Source organism: Nipponia nippon, unplaced genomic scaffold (assembly GCF_047370975.1).
Source record: "Nipponia nippon isolate SJK-2023a ecotype South Korea unplaced genomic scaffold, ASM4737097v1 scaffold_6, whole genome shotgun sequence".
In the NCBI taxonomy this organism is placed as follows: Eukaryota; Metazoa; Chordata; class Aves; order Pelecaniformes; family Threskiornithidae; genus Nipponia; species Nipponia nippon.
In genome coordinates, this window is record NW_028262380.1 from 41190125 (window position 1) to 41212375 (window position 22251).

Genomic DNA, 22251 nt, shown 5'->3' on the forward strand with positions numbered 1-22251 from the left:
AAGCATGTTAAAGAACACAGTAAAATCCACATAAGCTCAGTAGTTTATTTTATGGGATATGAAGAGGTAAGCGCAATGTTTCTGAAAGAAGGATTCAGTCCTGAGGCAATTCTCACATTAAAAAAGTTTGCTTCTGCACTTTAAGCTGTTGAGTTTTGTTTGTTTGTTTGTTTTCTTTTTAAACTGGGCAATCCTGGTTACGGTTTCAGCAAGACTTTTACTTGGTCTTATTTGCCTTGGTACTGCTGCAACAAAATGCATACAGCCTGGAAATAAAAGAGATGGAGGGAATGTCTCTTTTTAGAAGCAGCATTGTAACTCTGAAAGTCTTATTAAAAATAAAGTCATCTTTTAAACCATTCTGAGAACATGTGTTCTGTGTTTCTGGAAACGGTTTAAAGGGTTTTAAGACCTGTTTGGATGGTAAACACAGAACACAACAGTGATGTTTGAAATAGTTTATCCCCCTCTAAGCGAATATTAAAGTTCCAATGTGGACAGCCTTGTCAGAAAATGGTATTATTTATACTGTATACAAAACAGATCAAAGCTTCATAACTTCCTTGCATGTGTTGCCATTTTAGCAGAGAACAATCACGGGTGAGGATAGGGAATTACCAACATCAGTTCTTACAATGTTTAAATCATATATACAAGCAATAGAAGACATTAGATTCTGAAGATGTGAGGATTGCTTTCAAATGTAGTAACACGATTAGTTAAGTGTGAAGGCGAAAGTAATAAAAAACAGCAGAACCACAGTCTCCCAGTCTTGAAAAGCCATCCAGAAACCCTAGTTTCTAAGCTAGGGTTTCTAGCCAGTTTCTGCTTGCTGGGAGGAACACATACCCCCCTACAAAGCGAAAGAAAAAGGTGGGACTTCTGTGAAAGTTATTGGAGTTTTCCCAGAAAATAAAGTGGTCGGTTTTTCTTTCTTTTATTTTTTTTTTATGTTATGTGTATTAAATTAAAATCCCCACACATACTGAGACCTTAGAAAATATCTAGCCAAGATTCTTAAACAGTATGCTTCTTTGTCAGATGTGATCTATTATGAAGCAAGTGGGAGAAATATGACAAAAGGGATTTTTCTGATGCACATGCATAATCCATGAGCTGTATGCATGCATCAAGCCGTGATAGCAGGCTACAGATTTTATGCATTACTGGCTATTATAAATACTCACAGCATGCTTGTTATTTCAAATCAAATGGTTAAATAAGCACAGTTGTTTCCAACACTACTTTTAAAAAAGTGTCATAGCTAAATAAAGTTTCCCCTGGAAACAAAATCATACAATATTTTATTTTGCCAAACAAAACCCTGTCATTCTAATGTGCACCCTATTAACCACACAAGAGCAGGAACGGAGAGGCAGCACAAGGTAGCAAAGGTATTTTAAGCACATAGTCAGTTGTGGCAGACAGGTCTAATTAAACAAAGCAGCTGGTGTGGTTAGAAATATGAAGATTTTCAGGGTAGCATTCCATGCAAGTTTTAGTGGATAAATATCGACTTCAGAAAAAAAGGAACGGGTAAGCGATTTAGTGATTACCGATACGGTTCAGTTTTTGTCTTTCTGCTTTCCTTCTCTCGCTTGGTCAAGGGAACCCTCTTCCATAGCATACTCCAATCCCACGCTCCTCTAGCAAACCCATCTTCGTCACCACCCCCTTGTGGCACAATCTTATAAGTGTTGCCGTCTATGGCATCTATAAGCGGCACAGTGCATGTGGTTCTGCAGGGTGGCGGATGGCGGCAGGGAAGACGCGGTTATGTGCAAGGACCCGCGTGGCACACGTGCACCGACCGTAGTTTATGGGAAAAGAGGGGGGAGGGAGGGAAAAACGAAAGGGTTTAGACAATTATTCATTACGATTCACAGTATGTAAACAGCTCTCTTTACCGATAAGGCTCAGTTTTATGTTTTCGTTTGGACTTTTCCTTGTGGCTTAACGGAATTCGTTTCCATAGCAAACTCCAGTCCCAGGCCCCTCTGGCAAAACCATCTTCATCCCCACCTTGTTGTGGCTCAATGGAATAATCATTCCCATCTATGTAATCTATTAGAGGTACAGTACATGTAGTTCTGAAACATTTATAGAAGGGAAAGAAAGAGCAAAATACAATTTCAGAAGAGTAATCTGTCTAATCTGAAATTTACACCATTAATCAATAATTTTATAGAGCAGTTTATATGAAGAGTCACTTGTAAACATACTAAAAAACGAAGCCTCATTAGAAGAAAAAAGAGATAGTCCTTTCTTCATGTTGTTTTAAGAGGTTCTGAAAGCAGAAAAGTTAGGTCTGAAATGCTAATATACCAATTCATTTACCAATACTTTTTCCTTTATGTGTATTTCTTGACTTCAGTCTTCTAATAAAGCACTGCTGGAGGCAACACAGGAGCTTTTAGAGGGCTAGGGTTCTCACAGTATTATTATTTCCCGTAATTTCTATTCATATCAGATCTTAGCTGTCAACAAGTACGATAAACTCTTAGCTTTTACTAGCATAAATATGGATTTTCACTATTCTGTCCTATTCAACTGCCCTGGAAATCCAACCTCTCAGGATAAAAAAAAAACATTCCTGGTGCTCCTAGCAGCAGTCTTCAGTAGAATTTTTCCTTTTTGATTTGCAATGTGCTCCTCATTGTGATCTATCATATAGAATATTCACCAAGGAAAAAGACATTATCTTGTTATTCTCCCCAAATTTTCCAAATGAGTTTCATGGTGACCAAACTTGGAGCACTTCCATCTTTTTAAGTCAAATCCTATGATACAGTACAACAAGGTGGTGGTGGGGGGAAGAAACACTAATGCTGTGCTCTTCTTTGAGGCAGAAGTGGCAGTACGCTGCGCCCAGGGGACCAGGGCTTGGAAGGAGGCTGCCGAGCGCTGCCCTCTGGCACCGCATGCCTCAGCATCCCTGGTCCTCCCGTAACCTTCGCCTCTGTGGACAGTGCTGGAGGATGCCTCTAAAGCTGCCTGTTCTCACCTGCCTTTCTTGTGTAAAAGAGTAACACACACTCGATGGAAGCACACAAGCATTTCCACCTTCTGTCTAGTATCCTGGCCCAAATATAGTCTTGAAGCTGAGTTGCAGCCTTTAAAACACACAAAAACCACCTCTTCAAGAAAGTTCTGGTAGTACGACAAGTTAACAAATAGTTTTTAGGATTAAGCAGTTATTTTATGGGATTGAAGAGTTTAAACAAGCACATGGTTTCCTAAACACACACACACACTCCCCGACCACACAACCTCAGAGTGCGGTAGCACACAGCAACAACAGCATTTCAACAGCTGGAAGAAATGAAGCCCCTGGGGATCCCCCTCCCCTGTCACCTCTCGCAGATCCCATGCACACAGTGCAGGCATTTCCACCACTGACTCCTAGCAAGCCTCTGGGCTTGCAGCAGAGACAGGCTCAAGCCCTGGCCTCGGTTCGCTAGAGGCAATGCTCCAAAGTGCTTCAGAGGAAACAAAGAACACCATATTGCAAGACCAAAGATGAGAAAGTTATAAAACTGTTGAGATCACAGGGGCTTTAAAACCCTGTTAAATCTAAACACTTACTGCTACTGTTCCTTTACCAAAAATCACATTTTTGTTTAGTTATTTTGTTTAATCAGGCTCCTTATTCAGCTAAAACAGAACATTTTTATAACAGTCCCTTGGATCATTGCGAAAGACAAGAGTTGTCTTATATGTAATCTATACTAAGCAAAATATTCAGTATGCTTGTTGAAATAAACCATCCAGAGATTTATTTGCCTGACTATTTTCCTTCCTCCATACATAGATTTTATGCTGGGAGGTAATAAAATCATCATACAGCAAATATTGATATAGTTTGATATAGATATATATTGATAGAGATATAAAACATACTGACTATAGTTTGAAAAATGAAGAAGATTGTTACTGTGACTTTTTCTTCCTAAGAGGCCAGACACTGGAAACAACAGGAGAACATTACCTGTCCTTAGATATAGGAGCTATAAGTGGCGCATACCAATTAATTCCCACCTCACAATGGGCATCAAGGTAAACCAAAACCTTCAAAAGAAAAAAAAAAAAAGTAACTTCTATTTCTGTATACGAGATCAAGATAATTTAATTAAGCTTATTTACATTGAAATACTTCCATACTATAAAGAAAAAAATGAAGCTTAAATGAGGAAAAATTAATCTTTTTAAAACAATATCGATAATACAATATCACGTTTCTACACGTCTATTTGAACATAGAACCATTACCACCTCTCCCCCCAAAGAAGAAAAATAAGACAGACTTGTGTGTGAACTGGCTCTTACCCGTCCAAGTTTAGCCTTCTGGGCTCCAATGCTCCTAGCTTGGATTAAACCTTCTCTCCTCTCATTTCGAAATACCTTTACAAGGCCGTTCCACTGCTTAATATACTCATCCAGCCTCTCTTTTAAGTGTGCTATCAAATAACAAAGAAAAAGATTATTTTAGTGAGGTTTAATAATAAACAGTTTTGTACTCTTAATACAACCCAAATCCAACTCTACTTAAACCTGAAGAGATCAAGACTTGGAGCTCTCTGACTTCATGGCACAGGTTTGTCTCTGGCACATCTGAAGAAAAAGCAGGTGAAGTGGTTGGCCGTGCCACAGGGGAGCTGGGTGGACAATTCCCGGTCACTTCAATATATCCCATAGTGGCTTTCAGGTCTCTGCCTGGTTGAAATACAGGCGTAGAAGTTTCTACACTTAGGCCCATGTTCTTTCCTCATCAGATAGTATCACATGTACAGCTGAAGGCACCGCTTTTCAGTTAAATGTTTCTCTTCACTCACTTTCTGCCTCACAAAATTTTCTGTCAGTCTATTAAATCTGGAAACCTGAGACGGAAACCCATCATACTCAAATTATTGCCCTATCTCATCTAGACCTGCTCCCTCTTGGGGTTGGGGTAGTCTTATGCTAATCTTCTAATGAAATTAGTAATAAGAATAATTTGAGGGCCAGAATTGCAGTGAACACGCTGTGGCTCACCATACTGATGAGACAGGAAACCTTTACCCAAAGGGACTTGGTCAGTGAAGGGATGAGTAACCGCATAAGAATCAAGATGGGCTACGCTTAAATGGTTACAGATTTGTATTTGCACATTGGTCTTTGCCAAACTGATCTGGAAACCACATTCCTACCACACAGTTTGAAAAAAGGATCTTAGTGTTGCATAATATTTTTGCACAGATGATTCTGTTGAAAAAACTCACAAAGGCAGAAGGGCTGGCAGTCAGGCGCTTGCTGTTTGAGGCTACGCTGATTTAACTACTGGCATTCATCTAAAATCTATTTTTGTACTGAAAGGCTCGAAAGAATTGCCTACAGCTTCAGTTTCTCTCAGTTGGAAAACCAAAATAAGCCACCTAAGCTACAGCTGAGGCACCCACGCACCGATTTGCACCAGCTCTGCGGGACAGCTACACGCCATGCCTGTGCTGATCCAACAGGAGAGGGGACGTGCAGAGAGGGAAGGGGAAGGATGTCCCCTTCAGCAGCAACGAGCCACCAGGCTGCTTCAGCAGCAGCGGTTTCCGCACCCTGGACGAAAATGGTTGAAGTCTGGAGCTTGCTGCAACTTACGTTTCAGCATGTTTTGTATTCTTGCCAAAAGCATTAAAAAAATCCCTAGTTTAAACAAAAGCTACATATAAATAATTGAAATAGCGATGGTGTTTTTTGGAAGTGAAGTTTCCAAACTTGAAAATTCAGCGATTCTACCAAAGAACAGTCTTCTGAAGCCACTATCTTTTATAAAGGTAAAGAGGAGGGATAAAAGAATAAGTTTTCTCAACTAGAAGTTTTACGTATCTACTTCTCCTTTCCCACACACATTTACAGTTTCTTTTGTAAATCCTTGTGTGTAATGAAAACTTCAAGGATACATAAATATCAAACTAGAGAAAGAAATATTTTATCACATATGCTGTATAGAATAACATGCCATGTAATATATATAGAATATATGATATGATAGCTGTGATATAAATTTTTATAGGATAAATTCAACAGAGTTATGAGGTCACACTGAAGTGGTACTAAGAGAATCTTCATACCACATCATTATTTATTCTGCAAATTCCAAGTACATGTTACAGAAGGGCTGTCAGGAATGTTTTAAAGATTTAAATCCTGAAGTTATTTCCAGCTCTCCTGCCTATGAAGCCAAATGTTTTAGTTATCAAATGTTCAACTATGTAAGGCTCACGGGGAGCTGTAAAACCCTGTCATACTGACTGTGTAAAGCTTTTCTACAGTATAAGTCTCAGGACTTTGCAGTCCGTTATCTGAAACCATGCCAGGGCTAGCAGCAAGTGCTATTTCCCATAGGAAAACTGAATCCCCCCCCCCCCCCCCCTTCCCATAGTACAAAGACTGCATGACAGTAGTGTATAAAATCCTGATACTTTTCCAGTTAGAAATACTGTTTGGCAAGTGTTAAATTTTGTTCACCTAGAATGTGTATTTATGATATCTGTCAACAGCCTTACAGCATTCTGGTTTTTGTTCAAAAATACATTTTACCTTTCAAAAATATTATAACCACCAATCTGGTCTTCCCTTCTTTGGGTTCTTCTCTCATGTCTCAGTGCATGATTAAAGCATGAATCAATGTTTTTAAAAAACACATCCTTTCTCCAAAAGATGTTAGGTATTGCAGATTATGGGGGGCGGGGAAGGAGGAAAGCTGGTTTTTTTCCTTGACTCATGGATGTCAGTTTAAGAACTAGAAAAATGGTATCACAAGTCCTCTGTAAAGCAGCTGCCTCTGAGTCCCCTGTACTGTAATACTACTAACGTGGGGCTCTCAGCTCTTAAAAAACACTAATTAATGCTTCAGTTTCCCCACTGTGAGCATGGTTAAACGAGTTAATAAAAATACTGTTACCTGTCTATGCTCATTACTTCCCCTTTGGTTATCTTATGGGATGCTCCATCAGTGGAAAATATAGATAGTGGTAAAGAAAAAATAAGTAAACACAAAAGGCAGACAAAGCAAACACTACTAGGAACACTGGTATTTACCTCGCAGTCACTTTAGAGGTGCACGGGCTACAAAAGCGAGCTGCACCAGCTGAGATGCTGACCTCTATGCTTCAGAAAGAAATAAAGCTGATACCTAAATACACAACAAGTAGTCACAGAAGACCTATATACACAACTGTAATCGTAGGGAGCTTCTGAAAATCTGGTGTTGTGAATTCTCATTGCCCTTCCAGAACAGCTGTATCCTCCACACAGCTAGCACTCACAGCAAAGCAAACTGTTCATCAAGAAACACAACAAAAACTGGGAACCACCCCCCCCTTCACATGCAGCAGCGTGGCCACACTAACACGGCAGTAGAAACTGCTGCAATGCTTCTTGGACTCTAACATGCATTAATACAGAAGTCTGCACTGAAAATATCAGAACTAGCATCATTCAATCAGCTTGGCATCATCTTCTTGTTACAGTTCCCTTTGTATTTTGACAAAGGAAAAAATGCCCGAGCAGAATCCAGCACATCTCTGCCTAGTTCTCCACAGTCAAACCCTGCTGTTTGCAGAAGAGATTAAGGAAGGAGGGGAGAGTGTTGTTCAGCAAAAAGACTGCTCCCAACTGACTTTATACAAAGAATTATAACAAAAAGAACATTTTCCAGGCATTGCAACTGTTCCACCCTGTAAAGCATAACATATATAAGCTTCTATGCAGTTTTAACTCCCTTTGGATGAAAGAGGATTTCTTGTAAAGAAGGACAGGCAGGACTCTATGAGCCAGCATTTAGAAGTGTTTGCAATCACTATGCTCCATTTTAATTTCATATCACTGGGGAAGGTGGTGGCTAAGAAATAAGGACAGCTACATTGAATGTGAGCAAACATCTATCCAGTCCAGGATCTGTGCCCTTCAACATTGGTCTCAAAGAGCATAAGATGCTCTTTGCCGGGTGGAAAGGCAGATATGAAGTGTGCAGTCTGAAAGCAGGTGGGGAAGGAGAAAATCCTGTATCTGTGCTGTCGGCACTGCTTTTCTTCTGGCTGGAAGAGCAAAAAGCCACCAGCAGCTCTGCTATGATTAAGAGTGTTCGTGTTTTGCAGCTCTCCTAACAACTGGAGATCTCTTCAGGCAGCTTGGCACGCTCCGCAGCCTGTACTAGTTCATGCTTCTCTCTGGGGAGAAAGAAGTGGAGCAAGATTCTACTCTCTCGGCCATTTTTCATCTAGAATGCAATTTGAATTGTTGTAATTAAGTTAATTATGTTTACCAAGTAATAGCCTAAAGCAGTTTGAGGAATTATTACAGTGAAACAGTACAGTTGAAGCAAGGTGTTCAGAGCCATTCCAGTCCGTGCTTGTTTTACAGCAACTCATACATGAGAAAATTGCATCTTGAGCTTGCTTTACTGAATTTTCTGATTCAAGAAAGTTATTTGGGAAAATGAAGTGTGGGAAATACAGACACAAGGGTCTGCTGGATGTTAGGTCCAAGTTAGCTGTATCTGCTAACCATTCATGCATGAGCAGAGAGCACAAGCAAAGTTCTGTATTTCAAAACAAATTTCTTGAAAAATACTGCCTTTATTTAACAATCGTCATATATTGGAAAACTGTAGTACGAGTTGTTATGCCAGACAAATTCATTCCATCAATTACATATACATAGCACAGAGTCAGCAACAACTCATGTGAAACCCAAGTACTGATCCAATCATTAGCGAAAAAATCTGGTAGTTTTCCTAGAGACCATCAGTGTCATAGTTATTTTCTACAGCTAACTCAGTCCTTGAACAGCTCTGAAGGAAAGCTGTGATCCCAGCTGAAAAGGAGAAACACAGCACATGTCTGCTGACTGAATTATTAAAATTATATCCCTTAGGAGAGAAGATATTTTTGTTTTATAGTGTGTGTGTGTATCTAAGCCAAATTCTCAAAAGCTGTAAAAGGATACAGGAGACTATAATGTAGTGTTCAGTATCTTTATTAGACTAAGCCAGATGTAGTCAAGTTTACAATACAGGTAACTTTTCCTCTCCTGTAAAAACAAACAGAAAATGATACCTACCTACCTACATGTATGATGTAAAAATTAACATGCAATAATTATTTTCAATAGCGATTTATACTCAAAAAAGGCAACCCTGACTATGTGATGAGTTTGGTTTTAAAATTTGTAGTGGGTGTACCTGCAGAAAACAACTCCTCCTGTGAGGCTGGAACTGGGAGAAGCCCAGATCACTTGATAAAACATAGAGTTTCAGAACAGAGTCATCTGCTTTCCATGCCACTACCCAATTCAGCTATTACAAAAACAAAGAGGAGGGTACAGGGAATGTATCCTATGCTGCTGACCAGTTCAAACTTGCCCAGGCTCCTAAAAGCCATCACCGTCGTCCTCTAGAAGAGACTGTCATCCTGCACACTCAAAGTTATGTTTTTATTTATGCGTCTAACTCTTTTTCTCTGTCAATTTCTATTCAAGAACTATGCCGCAATAAAATCTTGCAGACTATGCAGCTTTGGTGCACTGTTTTGAAATTTGTTTAAAGTTTAAAACCAGACTGATTTCCTCTATATAAATCATCTTATATCTCTAGCATACCACTTTCAGTTCTTCTCTGTATTCAGCCTTGATTTGCATTAATGCTGAAGATACCACCATTAAAGGAAAAACATAAGCGTATGTTTATGTTTATAAGAATCACACATAAGTATATACAACATGACTATAAACCCAGACCACAATGTATATTACAAAGGAAGAGAAAAATCTCTGGACTTTTGAAAACATTGATATACAGGACTCAAAGAAAGGCAGAAATTAAAAACACACTCAAATTCTTAAAAGACCCCTCCCCCCCAATAAGAAACAATAACCACCTCAACATTATGTTCAATAAAAATAGGATGTTAAAAATTAGAGACAGTGAAAATGAATCAGAATAATTCAGTAGCCTTAGATACATTTTTATTACAGTACTAAAAAAAAAGGCATCTGGATTCCTACATGGAATAAAGAAAGAAATTATTTCTAACAGGCTTAACTCAAACTCCTCCAATACTCTTAAAAATACTCATTTTCACAAGGGCTAAGAAAGGTACTAGTTATCCCGGCCTTCTACTATATACAACTCCACAACTGTGGAAGAGAGCCCACTACAAATCCTGTATTTCGAACAGCTGAATTCACATAAAGGATTGCCACCTTTATGAAACCAGTTCATCAGAAAACAGCTTTCCCTTCACTGAAAACTGAAAGGACTGTGAAGAAGCAACTTACTTTTCTTGCAGAGTCAACTCAATGCATGGTAGGTAATAAATAAAAAGAAAACTATTTTTAAAACAAATGAAATTTCCTTTTCTACAAGTAGTGTGTTAATATTCCAAATATACCTTTGTTGCTAAAATCATCAATCAGCACAATTTCTGCCAAGTATTTCCTTGGTGTTCTCTTAATGACACTGTGGACTGTCCTCATGAGTGTGGACCATCCTTCATTATGGAAGACAATGACAACGCTGGAGGTGAGCAGGTTATCATCATAATGCCAGTACTTGCACCTGTAAAAAGATTTGATTTTATTAGTTTTCACATTATGATTTACAGAACTGCTTAACATCATCTTTGTGCAAATGAAATCTTCACTGATGGCTATCCTTCAGATTAAAGAGAAAGAGGGTATAAAAGGTAATACAGCTTAAGTGCATCACAGAGGTACAAGGCCCAAATAGCAGCTTGCTTCCAGCCAGCAAGCCTTTTTTCCTCCTGAGAAAGACGGGATGTAGCTGGTGAACAACGACTGCTGCCTCAACAGCTACATGCTTCCTCCTGTGTAGGTGGATAGCATTGCACAGACGCATCTGAGAGACATCCTGATCGCCACCGCCGCCACCTCGCTGCTTGTGCGGCCAGTAGAGAACAGTGGAAGAAAAGCCCCAGACTGTGGCTGCCAAGATGGGAGTCTTCTTCAAACCATCAGATACCACGATTTACGATGGACCATGCATTTGGCTCACCTACTGCATAACACACAATAAGACAGTGCTGTTTCTTTCTAAGCCTCTTTAAATCAGATTTACCCAGTAGAAGGACTGTCTATGGTGTTTCTGTTGGCTTTACACAGTTCACATGCAGAATCTGCATAATTAGCAAAGTTACAAACACTGTTGTGGCAAGGCAATCAAAACTCATTAATTTCCGTCCTTTCACAATAAAATAGATTTAAACCTAGTAAGTAAACTTGCTAGAAGTACAGCAGCAGCATGTGAAATGCTCATGTCAGCTGTTCTGCATAGAACTATCTCCATTTGCAAAAACTGTCAGAAAAACATAGTTGCTCATGGGAAAAATGTAATCCTGTGGCAGACAAGACATGACCTTTGCTGTTTATTATTCATGGTTAAACTTCCAGGCGTAACAAATGTAGCTAAAAAAAACCAACCCAGTCACCAAACCCATTCAGGGTTCCGGCTTGGCATGCCATGAAAAGCACTTCTGTACCCATTTAAAACATTTGGCATTTCAATTTCACTGTGGACCTGGACTCAGGTCTTTTTTCCTGAGGTATTACAGATGATTTAGAAAAAAGCAATATGAGTAATTCAGTCCACACCTTCCAATATTTATTAATCACATTTATCAACGATCCATTTCATTTGCAACTGTAACGTCCATTTCCCCAACCGCATCCCTAAATGAAGGTGTTCACAGTCTCCCTAATTACAACCAGTCCAGGTATTTCCTTACCTGGAAGTTTCCCTACCTGATCACTAGCCCCTCTTCCAACTATAATAATACAATTCCTATCACCAAATCCAGAGACATAACACTTTTGATTTCAATGGGCGAAAGACTTCCTTTTTTAATCTTTCAGCAAGTAAAGTCTCTACTAGAGAGATTTGACTTTTCAAAGACAACTATCATGTATTAAGAAATTATTCCTGACAAACGGAAACTTTTAAACTTACGGACACACAAACTTCCATAGTTATATTTCTGTATATAAAATAAAAAGCTTAAATGCACAGAAACATTCATGTGTTTGAAAATAAATTACCTTAATCATCAGAAATCACCATAGTTTCTGAAACTAAATTATGTTAAATGTGGGAAGAACTCACATAACAGATCTATAGGTATTTAAAGAGCATTTCATTGGTGAAGATGGATGTATTTCACTTACTGTCAAGGAACAGCATCAATATATATTTCCAACCCACCAGAAAAAAAAGAAATTGGTATAAACACACTATTCATTTTGGTCCTGTGGGAAAAGAAAACTACAGGATCAAACCAGTGTATAACTAAGATGATCTAATAAGGCATTTTTTCTCTTAGTCAGGCATGCTGTAAGCAACCTCTGAAACAGCACGATCTCTACAAGTACGGTTTATTGACTAAAATCCTCCAGCTCAATTGTTTTTATGCCTAAAGTATCCACAGCTAATCATATTTGTAAGCTACCAATATACAAGTGCTAGACTGACCGTTTAAAATGCACGGTTCAGGCCACTGATGCCTTCCTTTCACAGATCCCTCTCAAAAGATTTCAGCTGATTACAGAGCGCAATACTTCAATTCGTAGCACAAGCATTTAAGCTGTCAACAACTTATTTAGCTATTTGCAGAGATAAAATGGATACGCTACCTAGGTGCATTAAGTTGGCTGTGTAAAGAAAGATTTTTCCATCGTGTGTTTAATAACAGACTAATGACAGAACTGTGTTGTTTTAACACATCTATTCACCTGGATTAATTTTGGTGGTACAGTTATGTTAAAATGGAGGAAAACTGTGTGTTATACAATCAAAACTGGCATGCCAGCTGAACGCCATTCAAGAGCTCCATGTAAAAGGTAGTGGAAATTAATAGTACTTTTTGCCTCGAAGGAGAGGGCAGTATCTGTTGCAGGTTGCACTGTGCCGCTGACCTGCACCTTCAGCTAGGAAAGCTTTTTGCTCTCCAATTAAAAAGACAGACAGCCACAACATTTCAGACTGTCTTCAACAACAGAAACAAAGCAAACACTGCAAAAAACCCCAAATCATTTGCTTGTTTTTTTCTCCCACTTTCTGTACTGTCGGTAAGTCATATTTAGGAACAAAATGGTGAAGAGCATAAGAATGAAAGACAGTAAGTGACTTAACATAATTTTAAAAAGTCAAACCTACTATAAAAGCCTGAATCAAACAACACATCTGTGAGCAATTTATAAGCATTTTTTGATCTGTATTTAATACATTTTTAAAACATAAAAGCAGAGGTCTAGACAGGCTTTTTGCTACATATCCAACTTAATCTCCTCAAATCTGTCAGCACATTTTACTTTTTAAACTTGAAAAATCATGTGTTGCTAAATGTGCCATTTGCAAGCCATAAAAGCACTACATTTATACCTCTAGTAAGATCATACTTTTAGTTTTTTCCAGAGGCTTTATTTCACTTATTGGACAGTGCACAGACTGACTCATCAAGCCCGTAAGCTCCAACAGGCTGCAGTAACTTGTATGCACAATCCTTGTCTCTCCTCTTGCATTAAGAATTAGAGGTTTGAAACACAGTAGTAGTTTTAGATATCTGCAATTCATGCATCTTTTAATCTCTGTGGCAATTTTTTCAAGAAACTCAAACATTGCTCAGTTATTTGAGTGACAAAAATCAGGAGCCTCTGCTCTTGTTTTCTTCACATCCACAGGGAAGGAAGTGGGGAAGAGCCTTTCTTCAGCGGAGCAGCACTGACATCCAGTGGCTGGCAAACCAAATACCAAGTAACGTGTTTTCCCTGTGTTTGAAGCTGAATTTTGCAGTACTAGTTTCCCTGTAAATTTCAGCCACCAGGAAGGGAAAAAGCCTGAATTCCCAGACTCATGCTTCAGTTTTCAAAGACAGGATCAAGTAGCTATGGGCATCCAGGCAAAAGCTGCAAGCTACTGGAAACTGGCACGGTATGCATTCAGAGTATGAAAAGGTCTGTAACAAAGAGGATTTAAATACGTTTCAACCTCTAGCTTCATCCCCTGGGTGCTGTCCTGCCCACATATGGTAGCACGGTGGCCTTTCAGCTGTAGCCTGCAGGCCAGCTGTGGTGATACACTGTGAACCAAATTAGTAAACATAAACTTACTTTAAAAAATTTATTTTGAATTCTTATTGGTATAGCTGAGAGGATGGCACATTGCATTAGATATGCAGGAACGAGCATCCTTAAGCAAGTCTTGCCTCCAGACACTTCACATCACTTTTGCTGACCCCTGTAAAGAGTTATTGTATGGGGCAAGAAGGAGTAGGCATGCGGAGATCTGTGAAGGGCTGGCAACACCTTCCCTGGGCAGCGCTGCAGGGAAGAGCAGGTCTGTTTGCTTCCCTTCTGCAGGGAACTCACAGGTGAAAGGAAGCAACACCTTCAGATCCGTCCATTAAAAAAAACTTCCTATTTCCAAATCAGCACTGGTTATTACTGAGCAAAAACATGGACTGACTCACCACTGGAGCGAGAAGAAGCCTTCTGAAAGATACAGTAGTGATCTAATGGAGAAACAGAGTAAGTAACGTTTCTTCTGTTAGCCTGAATACTTAAGACGTGAGTTCGTCCTACTCCCTCTCCACCCCTGGGAGGGAACAGCACTGTTGGAGACTGCGCCACACTAACGTCCCCGTCCCTCGATCACAAAGCTGTGGACCAGCCGCAGCAGGAGAGGAGCCCTTTTACGGAGAACCCCTCTGCATGAGAAGCTGGAGATCTAGGCTGGGGTGCCCCTTGGCTTGAGGAAATTTCTGCTCTTACAGCTTTGTACCTATTCATTGGCTTGCTCTTACTCATGTCCCCTAGACCCACAGAAGTGATGGTGGGTGCACGGTCCAAGGCCTGGATGGCCCTACAGCCTCCCTGTTAGCAACCACTGCAGTTACAGATGTAGGCTCAAACTTCCTCAGGCTAAAAAAAGCCCAGGCTAGAGCCTGCTTCTACTGGAAAAGTAATGCACCCATCAAGCAAAAATGCAAGAAGTGAACAAGGAGAGCACTTTGACAGCAATTTAAGAGTGAGCCCCAGTCAGATAGATACCTGGAGGGCAATTTGAGATCTTGCGCCTACAGAAGTGCTTCTCACATCATCCTGAATTCCTAACTTCCCCAGCCTACCAGCACCTAAGCTCCAGAAAAAAGTAAGCGATACTGTGGCCGCAACCAACTCTCCATCCTGATACTATCTTCCTCAGGGCAACTATCTAGCAAGCACCTGCGCTTACCAAAGGCACATCGGTCCCCGCTCTGGATTTTAAAGCGCTGTACTTGTGTGCTCAGACCACGACGCAGCAGCACAGGTTTCTCCGAGATAGCAGGCAGCTGCCATCACATTCCTGTAACTGCTCCAGCAGCCCTCTCCTAAGCGGCTCAAGCCAGCTGTTCCAAGCTGAGAACCCCGAATCAGTACAAAGCTGAAGGTCTCAATTTAGCATTTATCTTGAAATTGTAATTGACATTAAAAAATGCAATCTCTCTTCTCCATTAATATAAAACTGTTCAGAATTTTAAATTGTATTTTAAGTTTCATTTCATGTTTGAAGTGGTATGAGATTCATAGTGATACCAATTATCACCTACTGATAACTGCTTTATAGTGTATGCAATTTGTCACTCTGAGGGGCTCTAGCACTAGCAGAGCCCAAAAATAAGTTAGGACCTCTGTTTTCATTTGCAGCTTCCTTTTCTAGTAAGCCCTGTTCTTATCTTATAAGGACACAGTCATTCAGCAGACAGCACGCTGTTTCCATAGTTTACTACTGAATTCAGGGCTGCTTGTTATTTTAAGTCATCAATTTATTATGACTACTGCAGTAAACTGCATCTACCCCCCTAAGAAAACGGATGAGAGTTTCTTTCACAAAACACCATCAACAGTTTGCTCATCCATACAGTTGATGCCACCAACATCCTGGCTGAGACCGGGTGCTTGACCGCCTGCAAGTCAGACGGATCACTGCCTAAGTCTAGAGTAGACGGAAGCAGATTACAGAACTGGGCTTTTTGTTAAGATACGTCTAAGTAAATCTAATGTTAATACTATATTTGTTACCTACGAATCCTTACAGGGTATTTTTATGCATCATCAACATTAATATAAAATTAGAGTAGTCAACTTACAAAACAGGAGTTCTGGAAGAGAAGCGAATAGACAACCCAAGAAGGACAGTTTGCTGAGCTGAGTATTTTTTCCCTTCAGCAAACAGCAGCAAAACCTCTGCTATACCCTACCTAACAGCTTAAACCGATGCTGAAACAGCATTTCCTGTTTTTACAATAGCTACAGGCTTTGTCTGCTTCCACTCCTGAAGCAGCCTGCAACGCTATGTGACTGAATTTTGTCATCAGTGCCCCTGGAAGCACAAGCTACGTCTCCTGTCATACCTCTGAAAGTGCCACAATCCCAATTCAGGGCTAGGTTTGTACACAGAGCCAACATTAGGGCCAACAGGGAAACCAAAGGAATAAACTTTGCATGTTTTTTAATCACAGAATTCTTGCCCATATCATCACTTGCCCAACACTGAAAGAGTTGAAGCAACAAACACAGTAGGGCAAGAAAGCTGGGGCAGCTGGGCAGCTAAAGTAAATTCCCTTCCTCGGTGAAGGGGAAGCCACCTTCCAGAGAGACAGAGCCAAAGCCCTCTTCTTTCCCGTTTCGATTTAAAGTGGGGCAGTATCTCCCCGCACATCCCCAGCCCTTCTGCAGCACCGTGACACGGCATGCACTCTCGCAGGGAGGAGATGGGGAGAGCAGGTCGTCGGCACCCACGCAGGACGCTGCTGCGGGTCAGCCGCACGACAGCAACTGGTTTGTTGCGATGCACTGCCCTCTGAAGCAGCCAGCGCGGTGCCCTCAGAAAACACCGGTGAGAAGCTACAACTCGCCGCTTACGACAATTCTCATCATTCCTCCACTGGGGTGGGCACTAGTTTAGGAAGTTATGGCTTGATGGATTTGCTTACATCCAGCTCAGGAGAGAATGGAAGAAGAGAATAATTCTGGATTTATCAAACACTGACAAGTTTTACTTAATATAATAAACAAAAGGCTAGAAAGAAGCTTGGGGCAGTGGGCTCAGTCCCACGGGAATACTTTATTTCCACCATGCCTTGTTCATCAGATATTAAACCTTGAAGTTCCTGCCCATGCTTAGTTGGACTGAATTATAATTTATTATCATACAAGTTTACTTAAATGCTCTACTACAGTAAGTTCTGTTTAACAGGAACAAGACAGAGCATAAGAAGTTAATTTAATTTTTTAGTTTCACATTCAGATTACAACTCATTTGACAGAATGCTTCCTCCATTTGCCCCACAATTTCTATGATGCAAGACAGCACCTGTAGGGTTATGCAAGCAGCTGCAGGAAACCTCTCGGACTTTTCTCTGCCCCCCTCCTCCAAAGTCAAGGTTTAAGGCAGAATTTAAATATACTCCAGGTGCTGTGCACCTCATTTTTGTTGAGTAAGAGGTCCTGTTCAGAGCTCGGTCTTCTCATTTCAGATGCATACACATAGGTAAGTAAATCCAACTACAGACAACGCACCCGATGCCTCTGTCAACTTCTTTGTACTCTTCAAGTGAACTATTTCTCTGTTGAAACTTAAAATTTGAAACACTAGCAGCGAACACTACAGAGACACAGGATCCATCTTCACTGGAGTTTTCACTACTGGGACCTGAAACGTCAACAGAAAATGTTTGGTTTTGCTTTAAGGCCAATGCCTGGAATTAAAATCTTTTCTGACCACAAGGAGATGCTCTCACAATACATGGCTAATTACATTTTAAACGCACTTTTTCCTCCAGGAATCTTGCCAGCAGTAAGGCAGCTGATAACCTGCAGTAGAAAGCCAGCCTTCCTGATTAGTGTGACCACTATAATTCACCTGATTCTCAACCCCAGCTCTCACTGAGGCGCACAAAGACTTATGTGCATACTATAAAATTAGTTTTCTTGGTTACAGAACAGTTCAGCATACTATGTGGCACTTGAATAAAAGATTTTCCCAAGGTACCATGTGAAATGAAACCAAGTCCCCAGTGCTCCATTTCCAATGACACAGATACCAGCAGTAATTACTAAAAGCTTATTTCATGTAACAGTATCAAATATGTAATTTGTACAGTGCTATAATTAGGGAACTAATCACATTTCTGAAGAAAGCAGGCTCCACTCCAGAGCTTTTCTATTCAATCTCCTTAGCTACAAGAAGACTGACTGGACAGCTAACTACTTACTGTAAGAGAACATATTAAATTCATGTTACTTGCCCAGAGTAAAAAGACCATTCATTTCTAATGAGCAGCCATGATTCATCTGCCTTATTTCATACCCTGAGTAATTGTTTATAACTAAAGATTTCCGTATTTTTTCAACTCAAGTTCAACACTAAAAATTTTCTATACAGTTTGATATTTTTAATAGTACTTGGACCAACTAAAGGGTCCTAGCTGTCACTATCAAACTATGATATGAAAAATATCTTCACTAACAGCTCGGCTTTACTAACACACAGCTCGGCATGTCTGTATTCTTAAGTAAAGTCAGAAGTCTATTTTTGTCAAGAATTCCTTCCTCTGCTTATACTAAAAATAATAATAAAAAAATAGAACAAATGCCCTTCAAAACTACACGTATGATTTTTAAAACCAAGCAAATTCTCATTGTCTTTTGATTTGTTTTATAAAATGTCATGAGCTGCAAAAACATTTGTCCAAAAATACACAAGGAGCACTGTATTCAAGCAAGGAAGAGTTACTTGTTCAGGTTTTTCAACAAAAGGTTATTGCTAGTTGTTCTTTGAAGTAAAAAGGTGACCCATGACAACAGATCCAATTATTCAAGTACAAATTTGTATGGCCCAGGGGCCATGCCCTGTAACAGCAATAACGTCATTAAAAAGGAAAAGCAAACTGGATAATCCACAGAAGGAAAAAAACACTTAAAAATATTTATTTTGTTCAGACTGACAGATGTGGGTGGGTGACGCAGCTGAAATTCTGGCTCACAGACAGCAGAAATTCTGGCGAGCAGACAGCAGTTATCTACTGTCATATTGAGAAAAAAAAATCCAGTAAGAGATTAATGTGTCTCATGCCATAAACGTTCACAAAGAGTCATGATTCTTTCTCTCCCAGTCAAACTACTCAGGATAAAATTCCTGTAACGTTTGTCAAAAGAAGCTGTCAAAAAAAAAAATCTAGCTTAAATAGAGTCATAAGACTAAACCCTTCTGCCTCAGTAAGAATAATTTGTAAGCAAGTCTTCCACGGGTTGGGTAACAACAGCATATCACATCTGAGCAGTGCATGTTGAACACTTCTCCTTTCTTACAGCCAACACAGTTAATTACCCTGGCATGAAATCTGATCAACAGTATGAACATCCCTGGCTTAAGGGCTCTACAGTAATGTAAGTTAGTTAATAGGATAGACAGGGAGTTTCACAGAGCATCACTTATAATATATTTTAAGAGAATGCTTCTTGACTTAAATTTCAATCGGAAGTGCAATAAGCATGACCCAAGCGCAGCAAAATATACCAATGGAAAGAGCAGATATGGATGGGGGTGTTCTACTGTGAAAATGAGCTTCATAAAGGAAAAACTTGCATTGCTTCTTAGTGTTTTTGAGATAAAAGAAACTACAAAGAGACAACTGCAACTAATGCCTTGTAGGTACGTGGTTTTTTTTTGAATACTGAATGCAGATTCTTTGGAACAACTCGCATTGCTTTGGTCTTGTATGAGAGGTGCAGCTCTTCAAATGAACCATAGACCAGACAGCCTCTTCTCAGAGCTCCACACTCGTAGTCATCAGTGTTTCTGTCTATCAGTTTTCTCTCCGACTCTTTCATAAAGAAACCATTATTTAAATGTTTCCTAACATCTGCCATGAGAAGTTCATGATTTTGTGTGTTACAGCTTTGCCAAAAACGGCCCAGGAATGGCTTCTTTGAGGACGACCTCCCCAAATCACAGGAACAGCCCATTCCCATGTGCAGTAAGCCCACCTGGCTGCACCAGGAACTCCTGATGGAGCTCCAAAGCAAAAAGGAAGAGCAGAGAAGGTAGATGCATGGACTGGCTACCTAGAAGGAGTACAGAAATACTGCCTGAGCACATGCACAGAGAATTAAAGGCAAACTCCGGTGGAGTTGAAATCCACGAGATGGGAAGGGCAACGAGAAGGGCTTATAGGCAAAAGGAAGACTAAAGAAAACATGGGTTTACAGCCAAATGAGATGCAACTTAGTGTCAAAAGACACAGAAAAGACTGAGAAACTCAACACCTGATTTCCCTCAGTCTCTCCTGGCAAGGTTTGCTGTCACACCTCCCATGTCCCTGCATCTAGTGGCAAAGTCTGCAGAAGTGAAGGAATATCCACCATTGAGGAAGGGTGGGTCAGGGACCACCTTGCTGGACATATCACAGCAAATGGGATAAACACAGCACAAGTCCACGGGACTGGATGGGCTGCACTGGAGGGTGCTGAGGGAGCTTGTGATGTCGTGAGGTCGCACTGATTTTTACAAGGTCCTGGTGCTTGACAGTGGTTCCTGAGGACTGGCAAAGATGAATGCCATGCCCACCTTCAAGGAGGATCCTAAGCTCAGCCCCGGAAAGATGACAGAGTATATGCTGCTGGAAGCCATTTCCAAGTGCACGAAGGAGAAGGTGACTGGGAACAGCCAACGTGGTTTTACCAAGGGCACATCCATCATCCTGACCATGATAAAGTTTCCAGCTCCAAATTAATGCCTTCTCCACCAACAAACCAGCTATTAACAGCAGCCACTGGGAATAAAAAGCATAAGGCTACATCCTGCAAGGATCCACTTAGGATAACAATCTAAAAAGCAAAATGCAGTTTGACTCTTCCTCATCAGAAGGAGGTCAACACACAATGACAACATTTAACACTGGGATTTATACTAATATTTTTTTAAACATACTGAGATTATTATACAACACTTTCTGCTTAGATAGTCATGTGGCAGAACTAATATCTTCCATGAGAACATAAGAAAGAACATTTTTCATTGATTTGACATGACAATTAACCACAGACTTCATGCAACTGGACTTCTAAGAACAACAGTCACTCCACTTAGGTCTCTATTTTAAACCTATTGAATTGGAGGACTCATTTTGCAGCAGGTCTCTTCAGTTAGGCTTTTACCCACAGCTCCAAATGCCAGAGCGCCTTTGGCCAGCACTATGCCTGCTTTGCCTTTCCTATCTTGAGCTACACCATCAAAAGTAATAAAACAGATTGGAAGAACCACAAGAGAGGCCTGGACCAAGAACTTATTCAGCATCTCATACCCTCAGTCATGGGGCTGAGAGGACATGTACAATTTATTTCTTTATTTTTTCCAGCTGGAAAGAGGGAGAAAATAGCTGGATTTACCAAATTTCTAGGCAATAGCAAAAAAAAAAAAAAAAAAAAAAAAGAAGGAGCAGAGCTTCAGTGCCTGGATGAGAAAATGGTGTAGAGCAGCATGTTTTAAATTCATTAGTATGTGGTGAAATTTTTGGAATTAATTCATTTTATCCAGGAAGGACCGCCTTCTCTAAAATAAACCTGAACCAGATTACTAGAGCTTAAATGTGCCAGGGATCTTCTAGCATGAAGACCAGGGGAAGCCATCGATACAACCACGCAGAAGTACCGGCTGCTCAAGCAGGGCTCAGACAGCACTTGTGGCAGGTATGAAGGAACTGGAGCACCTGCGAGGACAGAAGACACAGGCAGGAGACTTCCACCACCTCAGGGGAGACAGTAAATATACCCTGTGCTCCAGAGCCTTCAGGCATCACTAGCTAGTGTATCCCAGAGGCAGCACATCAGAGAACCCACAAGAGAAGCAGCACATTTTGAGTCTTCAGCCCAACGTGGAGCTCAACTGAAGACATACCTATGTAGGAGCCACGCTCTAATTGTAGCCACAACACACTGAAGTTCTAATGCCAAAAGAGAGGTGTCCAAGTAACACCTCCTTTTGAAAAGCGGAACTATAAAGAACTGAACAGGCTTATTGAAAAGATAAACTAAGGATAAGATGCTTTCAGGTAGCATGGAGCTTCTTCAAAGACACTGTATTAGAAGCTGAGAGTGTTTATCATTAATCATAAAAAAAGCCTAGACAGGAACTAGGAAAGCCAACGTGATTAAAAAACAGATGCTGTT

At 40.3% G+C, this 22251-nt stretch overlaps 1 protein-coding gene across 4 annotated transcripts in view; it reads right to left on the reverse strand.

Moving 5' to 3' along the window:
* Positions 1–22251, reverse strand: part of GALNT7 (polypeptide N-acetylgalactosaminyltransferase 7) — a 74934-nt gene that overhangs the window by 14248 nt on the left and 38435 nt on the right. For 3 of the 4 annotated variants that reach the window (XM_087737778.1, XM_087737775.1, XM_087737777.1), the window contains 4 exons: positions 10422–10588; positions 4327–4457; positions 3989–4068; positions 1557–1739 (listed from right to left, as the gene is read on the reverse strand). In XM_087737778.1, the coding sequence (XP_087593904.1) occupies positions 1557–1739; positions 3989–4068; positions 4327–4457; positions 10422–10588 (561 nt within the window). Of the gene's footprint in view, positions 1–1556; positions 1740–1907; positions 2091–3988; positions 4069–4326; positions 4458–10421; positions 10589–22251 lie in introns of all 4 variants that reach the window. The other variant, XM_087737776.1, reaches the window with a different exon arrangement.